At 40.3% G+C, this 12,545-nt stretch overlaps 1 protein-coding gene across 4 annotated transcripts in view; it reads right to left on the bottom strand.

Moving 5' to 3' along the window:
* LOC137654657 (fatty-acid amide hydrolase 2-like) overlaps positions 1 to 12,545 on the bottom strand; it is a 176,885-nt gene that overhangs the window by 58,716 nt on the left and 105,624 nt on the right. For all 4 annotated transcript variants that reach the window (XM_068388493.1, XM_068388491.1, XM_068388495.1 and 1 more), the window contains one exon: positions 6,970 to 7,187. In XM_068388493.1, coding sequence (XP_068244594.1) covers positions 6,970 to 7,187 — 218 coding nt within the window. The remainder of the gene's footprint in view (positions 1 to 6,969; positions 7,188 to 12,545) is intronic.

The raw sequence follows: 12,545 nt of genomic DNA, 5'->3' as shown, positions 1-12,545 counted from the left end.
GATGTGCATTGCTGTAGCTGTACTCCTTCCCCGATTTCTGAGACGCATCGGGGTCGTTCGCGTCCGAGTTTACCCTTCTGAGGTAGTTTGCATAATTATCAAAGTTATTACGTATTATGAAATTGTCGTAGAATGGTGCAACTTGTATAGGTTATCAGTTGTGGAAAGTCTTGGTGGATTGTTTGGCTACCATGTGCATGTTTTTTTTTTTAGTTAAAAGGTCGTTCATCACCACGAGGACCATTTTACCGCGAGTGCCCCTTTTTCATTTTTTTTCATTTTTTTGCCAAGTCATTTTTCCGTAAGATATTGCCAAATAGTGTCGTAAAACTTTTGCTTGTTTAGTGTTGGAAAGTGTGTCTAGATGATCTGGCTACCCATGCATGACTTTGTTTTTGTCAGATACGACGTAGTTATTGGTATATTGGGTATTTAACTGCGGTTACCAATTTCTGTTTTTTTTTCAATATTTGTAAAAATTACTACGTAGTAAGGAATTGCCGTATATTATTCATTTTTTTTTCATGTTTATGTGTTAGAAAGTGTGCCTTGATGGTTGGGCTAACACGTGCATGTCTTTTTTTTTATCTGAGATGTCGTATATTAGAATGTCGGGCATTTTACCGCGAGTGTCCCTTTTTAATTTTTTTTAATTTTTTTGCCAAGTCATTTTTCCGTAAGATATTGCGAAATAGTGTCGTAAAACTTTTGCTTTTTTACTGTTGGAAAGTGTGTCTAGATGATCTGGCTACCCATGCGTGATTTTGTTTTTGTCAGATACGACGTAGTTATTGGTATATTGGGTATTTAACTGCGGTTGCCAATTTCTGTTTTTTTTTCAATATTTGTAAAAATTTACTACGTAGTAAGGAATTGCCGTATATTATTGATTTTTTTTTCATGTTTATGTATTAGAAAGTGTGCCTTGATGGTTGGGCTAACACGTGCATGTCTTTTTTTTTTTATCTGAGATGCCGTATATTAGAATGGGGCATTTTTCCGCGAGTGCCCCTTTTTATTTGTTTTGCATTTTTTTGCTTAGTCATGTTACCGTAAGGAATTGGCAAGTAGTGTCGCAAAACTTATATTTTTATAGTGTTGGAAAGTGTTTCTAGATGATCTGGCTACCCATGCCTATTTTTTTTTTAGCCAGATATGGCGTATATATAAGTATGTGTTCGATTTTCCTGTGATTGCCATTTTTTCGTTTTTTCCCATTTCTTTCAAAATTACTACGTACTAAGGAACTATCACAGAGTAATATTTCATTTATATGTTTATTTGTCGGAAAATATGCCTTGATGGTTTGCCTAGCACGTGGCTGAAATTTTTTTTTTCTGAAATGCCGTATATTAGAATGGCCATTTTTCCACGAGTGCCCCTTTTTATTTGTTTTGCATTTTTTTGCTTAGTCATGTTACCGTAAGGAATTGGCAAGTAGTGTCGCAAAACTTATATTTTTATAGTGTTGGAAAGTGTTTCTAGATGATCTGGCTACCCATGCCTATCTTTTTTTTAGCCAGATATGGCGTATATATAGGTATGTGTTCGATTTTCCGGTGATTGCCATTTTTTCGTTTTTTCCCAATTCTTTCAAAATTACTACGTTCTAAGGAACTATCACAGAGTAATGATTCCTCTAGATGTTTATTTGTCGGAAAATTTTGTTTACTTTTTTTTTGATTGAATATCATCAAATTTTTTTAGCTAAAATATTGTTTTACATTTTTTTTTCGATTTTATTTCCCTTCAAAAAAATTTTTTTGGGTCAGAATTTTAATTTTATAGTCGTAAAATAATCGACAATTATCCAGCAACCCACCATACAATTTTTATGCATATCCAATAATAATTAGATTAGTAAATAACACCTTGATATTGACATACCCTTCCTACATTTCAAGTGGCAGATTAGGGAGTCTGAGTCAGTGTGGTTGGCGGCCATTTTGTGGACATATCCGAAGCGTAAGCTGCCCTATCTATATATATTCTTGTTCCCTATAGAATTTGTGATATTTTGGTATATTTTTACCTGCATAAATATCATATTATATATTAAATATATGTATTTTTTTACGAAATTTCCAAGTACTCAAAAAATTACCTTTAGATATGGCCCCTGATATAAATGTAATTTACAAAATAATGAAGATTTTTTTACATATTTCTATTTTAGGATAACATATGTTTATTCCCTAAAAAAATTAGCCACTTCCTATTTCATTTGGGTACCCAAAAAAATTCATGAAATTTGGACAATTTTTTTTGGCCAAAAAAAGTTACCCTTTTTTTCTCATTTCAGATCTTCACCTCCATGGGTCTGACTTCATCCAAAATACATCAAGATGTGTCCTAAACATTCAAGAATCAATTCCTAAAAGGATTTGTGTATATATGTATAAACTTTTTTTTTATGAATTTTTATGTCAGGTCTTTTTTTTTTTTCTACTTAATTTTTTAAAATATTTATAATAAATAGTTTTTCTGCAGATGAGTAGTATTTATCTTTACAGTTGTTTTAAGCATTCATTGAAGTTTTTTTTGGCAAAAGAAAAAAGGAGGTTACTGCAAAAACTGATTTTTCAAGAATTTTTTTTGGCGTCGGGGTCGTTCGCGTCCGAGTATACCCTTAAAGGGGTGTCCGAGGACCGTACCTATCCAGGGTTAATGAAGTACTGCAGTTTGAGGGAAGAACAGTGGTCCAATGTCCAAGCAGAAAAGAAGATGGAGAATGTCAAAGTTCCTTCATCAACAGAAGGGCAAAAGTGTATGGGGCCACAAACTGGGATAGCCAGGGAAGCAGATAAATGACCATGGGGGGTGGGGGGGGGGTTGACACAGGGTCACAGCTCCAGTCCTGTGCATTGGCCAAGCGTTCGAAACCCGGAGCTGTACCCCAGTCCAACCTGGTTACCATGGAAGTGGGGGGACCCAAAACATGAGATCAACATAAGTCAATCCTTGGTACTGGGTAACTGGAGACCCAAGCCGCACGTCCGGATGCCTAAAGTTCTGGGCTTACACAAGGGGTCTCTGCCCTAGCCCAGTGCATCAATCCCAGGGTCAAAAGTGGGGACCAAACAAATATGTCCAGCCTGGATACCACGACGCTGGGGACCCAGGTTGTGTGGAATCATGACAGGGTCAAGGCCACGGCCCAGCCCCTGGCATCACGAAACACAAGGCCGACACCAGACAGCCCGGGCCATGGCTTGGGGGTCATGACTCTACCCTGTGCATCGGGTAAGGGACCGATACACATCCCACTTGGCTACAGAAATAACTGGAGAACTGAGCCCCAGCGCCTAGGAATGGTGAGGCGCGGAGCCATGACCCTGTCAAAGCTGTGACACTGGTTCACGACCCCGACTCCGATCCCATGCATCGAGCATGGGGGGTGTTAAACACAAGGCCAAAACACATGGCCCGCTTGGCTACCAGGGTAGCTAGGTCCCCAAGTCTTGGGGCCAAGGTGTGAAGCCATGACACGGGGTCACAGATCTAGCCCCATGCATTGCCCCTTGAGCCCGAAATGCAGGACTGTAACACCGTCCCGCATGGCTATCAAGGAAGTCAGGGACCCAACCCCGGCCTCAGGGAACTGAAAACACAAAGACGTGGCTTCCTCCCTACAGGGCAAGGAGCCATTCGGGTACCATCCACCTCCCACAAGTGAGGTGGTGTCAATAGGAGCCCTTCATATAACTATGGCGAACTGGACTTCTTCAACTTCTTCCTCTATTTCTTCTTAGAAAAAGTGAATAGAATCGCAAGTCAAAGAGGACTATAAGGAAGAGGAGTCAGAGGAGGAAGAACACTCAAGTTTCTTTTTCTTTTTAACCCTCCCCTTAGGCTCTGCAAGCAGAAGTGTCAAAGTATGAGAGACCAAGACAACAAATCTTCCCCAATAGGAGAAACCAAAAGGGTTGCTCCAACAGAAACCACAACATTGGGGAACACTGTCATGGGGAGAGGTAGTCACACTTACATAGGAGTGGAAGCCCCAGGCACAAGTGATAGGGTGAATGCACAGGGGAAGAGCATAGGGGAGCAAGAGGTTACTGTGTCCGTGGAGATGCATGGGGAAACACCCTCACAATATGGACAACACGTCTTTTCAGGCCCAAGCCAACCTACACCCCGAGAGGGGAAACCACTGCAGGCATCACAGGAGACACAATGACCAAGCCCTTCAACCCTTGCATCCTGAAGGGAGACACTGGTACTGGGAAGCCTACCTGAAAGACCTAAAGATACCAACCTTCCTCAGGTCATACTCATCGTCAGTGGTAGCGCAAATGGAGGAGAACCTCTAATCTCTGATGGGGTACGACAAACACTGGCGGAACCCCTCAACACGCCACCAAAACCTGAAAGCCCACTGACATAGCTCCAAAGGCTCGTTGGTTCTTCCATATACTCCCCGGGGAACGAGCTAGGGGTGATAGCAGATGCACCCAATGAGCAGAAGGAAGAAGCAAATCTCTTTCTTTCCTTCTCTCAAAGCATACATTCGGCACACGAGGACGATTGCGAACAATCTTCCTCCCAAGTACGAGTGTCTTGCTTCAAATCATAATAATCAACTGCCAGCATTGACTTCCTAAAAGAAAATGAAAAGTTCAATTAGGGCACACTGGTACATCTGTACTTGATGCAGCCAAAAACATAAGTAGAGAGATTTTGACAACGAAGTGAGCAGGGTTCTTCGACCTCGCTCCCACCTGTTGCTTAAATGCTCATTAAAATGATTCAATGGCCCTCTAGCTTGCAAAGAAAACATAATCCCTACCTAAAGAAAGATGGTTGGTATTTTGCGTGAGAACAAACACTTCTTTATCCACCATCTCTGCACACATATCTCATAAAAATACTTAACAGAAATTGAGATGCAAACCAATTTTGCTTAAGACCAACTTCTACACAAGAAACTAGGTTTACTTTCAAGATAATTAAAATCAAGGACTTATATGCATTCCTTACTTAAAACATCTTCAGCACCTCTGACATTTCATTTCCAAATACTGCCATAAACATTTTACAATTCTATTTAAGTGCAGAACTTCTTTCAGTGACTCATATTTTTTAATCTACTGTTTCATAAATATTCAATTCCAACCACATCTTTGTCTATGGTCATAATACCCTAGCCACTCAATCCTTCTATTCTCTTGTCTGTCCTAATTTCTAACTTATTCACTAGGAATCTTTCCCTTTTGTAGAAAATATCATACTGAACCATCTTTCCATAACACTACAGTAATCTATACTTACACTTTTCCATTCTTAAACGTGATGATTACTCTGGTTGCATCCTCCAAAACATCTAAATAAACATTCTCAAATTTAACATGGTTCCTTTCACTCTTGCTCTATTCAAAAAAAAAAAGAGAGAGAGAGAGAGAGAGAGAGAGAGAGAGAGAGAGAGAGAGAGAGAGAGAGAGAGAGAGAGAATTTGCAAATTGTATGTAAAGAAATTACCACATTGAGTAGTGTTGTATCTTTTCAATTTAGCCATTACTTCTGGATTGGTTTTTGCTAAGCATGAATAGATTGTTGTAATCTACATTTGATATTCATTTAAGAATTTTTAATGCCTCTATTAACTATCCCCTTAGTCGTCGAGTTTGTATATCAAACCAACTCAAATGTTCCCTCCTTCATCTATATACAATTTGTCAGTGTTGGAACTAGTTTGGTAGCCCTAGTTTGTATTGCTTCCAGTCTATCTATATCCTTCTGAAAACTTGGAGCCCAGAATTGGATTCCATATTCTAAATGGGGTCTTACTAGCAATGTGTGCAGTTGTAGTACAGTGTTTTTGTTTCTGTATTTAAATTGATTCTGTAAGCAACATAGTTTTTGTGCTTTCTGTTCAGCTTCTATGGTCTGTTTGGTGAACTTCAAATCTTTGCTAAGAATGATGCAGAGATCTTCCTCTTGGTCCAGACTATCTATTTCATTACCCAGCATTGTATACAGTACAGTAATCTGTTTGTGTGTTACTATACTTTCTGTATGACTTTGCATTTCCCACAGTTGAGAGGCATTTGCCATTTTCTGGACCATTCTCCTAACTTAATTAGATCCTCTCTTAAGGCTTCTATGTCTCTTCCGAGTTTGCAGCATCTATGCTTAGTTTAGTATCACCGGCAAATTTGGCTATTCTACTAGTTAATCCTAAATTTATGTCGTTAATGTAAATCAGAAATAGTAATGGGCCAAGGATAGATCATTGAGGTACTCCGTTTGTAACAGCTGCTACTCTAAGGGTTCTTCATTGATTACAACTCTCTGTTTTCTGTTTGTCAGCCAATCGTCGATCCATTCAGCTGGTGCGTCAATGATAACTTGTGCTCTAATTCTAACCATTAATTGTTTATGAGGGACTTTGTCAAAAGCCTTTGAAACTCTAGGTATATGGTATATATTGCGCTGTTTCATATTGCCCTGTTTTGGTCATAAATGCTAAAAATATTGTGGAAAAATTCCAACAGATTTGTCACACAGGGTCTCTTTTGTCTAAAATCATGTTGGCTGTCTATCAGAAGATTGTTTTTCTTTATATGTTCTACTAATGAATCTACTATAATTGATTAAAAAATTTGCAAAGAACTGCAGTTAGGATCATAGGTCTGTAGATACTAGTTTCTTCTTTTGGTCCCTTCTTGTAGATTTGAGGAACATTGCCTAGTTTCTATCCTTGTAGCACCTTTCTTTTGTTGGCTGTCTTTTGGAAAATTTTGTAAAAGTGTGGGGTTATCACTTTGTCTAGTTATCTCTTCTCTCTCTCTCACTCTCTCTAGAGAAATAATCCATCCAAATATTTTAATCAAATGAATTTGCCTGGATTCACATATTACAGGGAAAAAATTCCTCTAGTTTGCTGCGACAGTCTCATCAGAACTGTTACTTATAAGATAAAGTTAAGCCAGACCACATCTACAAATATAACAAAAAGCTTATTACCTCACCACCAGATGATCCACCAACAATCCTACAATTTTGGTAAGGATTATTTGTTCGCCCATAAATTGTATTTGCACTTTCCCACCACATGCAAAGTTCAGACACATTGGTGACACAAAGAGGTATGGCACCGGTCCCTCGCATTATACGGACAACATCAGCATCCTCTTCTGCGACCATATTTCTTCTAATCCAAAGACCAGCCGTTTGACGCAGCCCTGAAAAATAAGATCAGTCAATTTTACTGTTGATTCATGTTTGATAAGCAGACGTACACTGTACAATAATTATTTATGATTACAGCAATATAAAATTAACAAAAGTTCCAGACAAAATTATAATAAAACTTTTTCTTCATTGGGACCACTGTCAGTCCCTGAATTTATATACTAAACCATCAAACATATCATTAGATAAACTAATGATATGAAAAATGAGTTTCTTTAACTTGATATTGGTCCTAATTTTAAACACATATATAGGAGTTGTGCAAAACAGCTGTAGTAATTTGAAGAGCTCTTGCACATACACACTTTAAATTTTGAAATAGAAATTCTTCTATCTAATTTAGAAAGTTACAGTACAAATAAGAATCTGAAAGGATAGCAAAAATTTACTATATTAAAATGTTAAAAAGAATACTACATTGCAAGTATGTTACCATAGCAACCAAAAGACAACATGTAAACTACTGCAATCTACTTTAAATTTTCAGGTTCAAAATAACATGTTTGGTCCTTTTTATGCTCTAACTTCAAGACTACAACAAAATCTCTTGGGGCTGTATGAAAGTTATTTTGTATACCATGTCTCTCATCCTTTCAACTCCTCCGTCCCTCTTCACCATCACAAAAGCCCCTTTTTTATACACACTGCCAAAATACTTCAAACTTAGTGCACCTTCTGGACTATCACCAATCCTAAAGTGGTATACAGTAGATCTCGCTTCAAATAAAATAATAATCAACACCTTTATTTCTCTATTGGAGCAAGCAGACTTATGACGTATGCATAAATCTGTACAATAATAGTCGCTGCAGGAAAACTTGGGCACTGACACGGAAATTGAAGGGGATCTTTAAAAAGGTGTGGGGAGATAAATAAGGAAGTGGTGACGAGATAACATTTTCAAAAGCTAGAAATTGCTACCTTCCTCATCATTAGAAAAAGGCACAAATGTGGTAAAACCTCTTTCCAAACAGAAAAGTTATAACAACATGTAAAATGGATAACACTAGCAATTCACTGTAAGGATAGCCCAAGGGTGAACATTAATCACTGTAAATACCTAGAAGCAGGATACACTAATACAGCAAAAAAAAGACGAGAAGTGGAAGGAGAATTCACTAACTCTAAACAGATTACAGTATTATTATTATCACTAGCTCAGCTACAAACCTAGTTGAAAAAGCAGGATGCTAAAGCCCAAAAACTCCAACAGGGAAAAACAGTGAGGAAAGGAAATAAGGAAATAAACTACAAGTGAAGTAATAAACAATTAAAATAAAATACTTCAGGAACAGTAACAACATTGGAAGAGATCTTCCATATATAAACTATGTCCCATGTCAACAGATAATGAGACATTGGTACATGAGTTTTTCACTTATTTATAAAAGGTTTGTGGATACACTATACACAGGGATATAACTCTCAGAGTACCATATTGTTCCTTTGAGCGCTCGAGTAGTACTGCCACTCCTGAGCAATTCATACATTATTGGTGTGTCAATAGTGCTGAAACAACCAGATTTGTGGAAACCTCCACTGTGATGGAAATATACCCTCAACAAACGGCTTGAGAAATGTAACCTATGAGGTAAGCCACATCACCTATAAAAGAATTCAGTGATTGCACACAACAATTTATGACAGTCATAGTACTCCTAAAAAGGTCATTAATCTCACTGTATAAAACACATACATTTACATATTTTTCTATACAAGGCTTGCTTGGGACAACTATAAAGATTCATGTCAGCTTGGTCAACATAAAAACACTCGCTGGAAGTTTGAACATGATATTTTCATAATAAAATAAATTTTTGAATATACTTACCCGCTGGTTATATAAAAGAGCTGAAGTCCCTGACGCCAGGGCAGAAAATTCAAATCTCGCGCTATCGAAGATACGCCAGGTGTACCAACCGCACCCTAGCGGTAGAACAGGTGGAACTATACACCAACTCCAGTTCTTCCATGCCTCATAGCCATACCATAGGTAGTCTCTAGAGGGGAGGAGGGAGGGTGTTAAATTTATATAACCAGCGGGTAAGTATATTCAAAAATTTATTTTATTATGAAAATATCATTTTTAAATATAAAACTTACCCGCTGGTTATATAAAAGAGCTGATTGACACCCCTTGGTGGCGGGTCAGAGACAGCTACATACAGAAAATTCACTTAAGGGTTACATACAATAAACTTAAGCAGTTCTCACCTGATAAGGAAGCTGACAGCAATGATACTCTGCCTCATTTCGTCCGCTATCCTTAAGAGATCCAGTAATCCACTCGGGCTGAAAATCTCTAGGAGCTGTCAAACGGTACAAACACCTATAACATGACAGGACCTCAACCAATACCCTTGTTCCGGGTGCACTCAAGGAACAAAATGACCACCTAGCCAAATCAAAGATTGCGGAAGACTGACGCCCAATCTCCACAAACAACCATAAAAAACGAGTTCCAAGAGATAGAAAAGGGGTATTAGGAAAAAAGGGAACGTAGTGGTAGATCATTCACCTACTATCGCATTAGCAGCTATAAAAGGACCCAACGTAAAAAGGTCCTCATAGCGAGTCTGAACATTCTTCAAATAATGGGATGCAAAAACAGACTTACTTCTCCAAAATGTTGTATCCATCAGACTTTGCAGAGAACGGTTCTGTTTAAAGGCCACTGAAGTCGCTACCGCTCTGACTTCATGTGTCTTGACTTTGAGGAGCCTCTGATCCGACTCATCACACTGAGCATGAGCTTCTCGAATCAACAATCTAACGAAAAAAGACAAGGCATTCTTGGACATGGGCATCGAGGGTTTCCGAACTGCACACCACAGAGCGTCTGAGTTACCTCTCAGATTCTTAGTTCTGTCCACATAACAACGTAGAGCTCTAACTGGACAGAGAACCCTTTCCAATTCATCGCCAGCCAAATCCGAAAGGTTAGAAATCTCGAAGGATTTGGGCCATGGTCGAGAAGGGTTTTCGTTCTTGGCCAGAAACCCCAGTTGCAAAGAACAAATGGCTTTCCCATTCCGAAAACCAATGTTCTTGCTTAAAGCGTGAACTTCACTAACTCTTTTCGCAGTGGCGAGGGTAACTAGAAAAAGGGTTTTCAAGGTTAAGTCCTTAAATGAAGCCGAGTGTAAAGGCTCAAATCTGTCACTCATGAGAAATTTAAGGACAACATCCAAATTCCAGGCGATGGGAGCCGTTTGAATCATCTTGGTCGTATCAAAAGACCTAAGTAAATCTCGTAGATCCTTATTATCAGAAAGGTCTAGGTTCCTGTGTCGAAAAACCGTCGCCAACATACTCCTGTAACCTTTAATAGTTGATGACGAGAAGTTATGCTTAGTTTTAAGGTCCAAGAAAAAATCTGCTATTTGGGAAAGCGATGTACTGGAAGAGGAAATCGCGTTAGTTCTACACCATTCCCTGAACAACTCCCACTTGGACTGATACACCTTGATGGTTGAAGACCTTCTTGCCCTTGCAATTGCCTTGGCTGCCTTCTTCGAAAATCCTCTAGCTCTAGCGAGTTTTTCGATAGTCTGAAGGCAGTCAGACATAGAGCTCGGAGGTTTTGATGATTTCGGGCCAAGTGAGGTTGTCTGAGAAGATCGGGTCTCATGGGAAGGCTTCTCGGGACATCCACCATCCATTCCAGTACCTCTGGAAACCAGCTTCTTGACGGCCAGAACGGAGCTATCAGAGTCATTCTGGTCTCCTCGTGTGAAACGAACTTCTGAATCACTTTGTAAAGGATCTTGAACGGAGGAAAGGCATAAACCTCCATGTGTGACCAGTTCATCAGAAAAGCGTCTATGTGAAAAGCTTCGGGATCTGGAACCGGAGAGCAATAACACTCTAGTCGTTTGGTCTTCGCGGTGGCAAAGAGATCCACGAGAGGTCGACCCCATAACCGCCACAGACTCTTGCAGATGTCCGGGTGCAGAATCCATTCTGTGGAGAGAACCTGACCTTTCCTGCTGAGTCTGTCTGCGCTCACATTGTTGACTCCCTGGATGAACCGCGTCAAAAGAGTCACCTTCCTTTCCTCCGCCCAGATGAGGAGCAGTCTTGCAATCTCGAACAGAGGCCAAGAGTGGGTCCCGCCTTGTTTCGCAATATAGGCCAGAGCTGTCGTGTTGTCCGAATTGACTTGGACTACCTTGCCCCTGATCTGCTTTTCGAAGCCGATGAGAGCCAGATGAATAGCTAAAAGCTCTTTTTGATTGATGTGGAGAGAGGTTTGCTCTACCGTCCAAGTCCCCGAAAGTTCCTGCTTCTCTAGAGTGGCTCCCCACCCCGAGTTGGAGGCGTCGCAACACAACACGAGGTTTGGGTTCCTCTGAAGTAAAGACAAGCCTTCTTTCAGTCTGGGCTCGTTGTTCCACCATTGAAGATGAGACTTGATGGAAGTCGAGATGGGAATGCAATCCCTGTCGAGGCTGTCCCCTTTCTTCCAATGGCGGTTGAGATGAAACTGAAGAGGACGCAAGAACAACTTCCCCAGGGTCACGAACTTCTCTAACGACGAGAGAGTCCCCAGAAGGCTCATCCAATCTCTGACGGAGCAAAGATCTCTCTTCAGGAACGTTTGTACTTTTAGGAGGGCTGCTTGGATTCTCACCGACGACGGAAAAGCCCGAAAACTCCGACTGTGAATCTCCATCCCCAAATAAAGAATCTCCTGGGATGGAATGAGTTGTGATTTTTTCGAGCTCACCAGGAGACCCAGTTCTCTGGAGAGATCCAAAGTCATCTTGAGGTCCTTCAAACAACAATCGGCTGAGGAGGCTCTTATCAGCCAATCGTCCAGATACAGAGAGGCCCTGATTCCCCTCGAATGCAGCATGCTTGCCACGTTCAGCATGATCTTGGTGAACAATAGAGGAGCCGTGCAAAGTCCGAAACAAAGAGCCCTGAACTGGAAGACCTTGTTTCCGTCCATGAACCTCAGATAACGTCTGCAGCTGGGATGAATCGGAAGGTGGAAATAGGCATCCTGAAGATCTAAAGAGACCATCCAATCGTCCTTCCTCACAGCTGCCAGAACTGTTTTCTGAGTCTCCATGGTGAACGTCGAGTTTTGGACGTAACCATTGAGCACACTTACGTCCAGAACCGGTCTCCACCCCCCGGAACTCTTGGGTACTAGAAAAAGGCGGTTGTAAAACCCCGGAGACGTAACATCTTGCACTTCCTCTATTGCTCGTTTCTCTAATAAAAGAGACATCTGTAGAAGCATGGCTTGTTTCTTGGGACCCTCTCTGTATTTGGGCGAAAGATCCACTGGATCTGTGACTAAAGGAGGATTGGTCAGGAAGGGGATCTTGTAGCCTTCC

This window comes from Palaemon carinicauda, chromosome 15 (genome assembly GCF_036898095.1).
Source record: "Palaemon carinicauda isolate YSFRI2023 chromosome 15, ASM3689809v2, whole genome shotgun sequence".
Classification (NCBI taxonomy): Eukaryota; Metazoa; Arthropoda; class Malacostraca; order Decapoda; family Palaemonidae; genus Palaemon; species Palaemon carinicauda.
The sequence above is the reverse complement of the archived record's forward strand: the minus strand, read 5'-3'. Positions and strand labels throughout refer to the sequence as shown.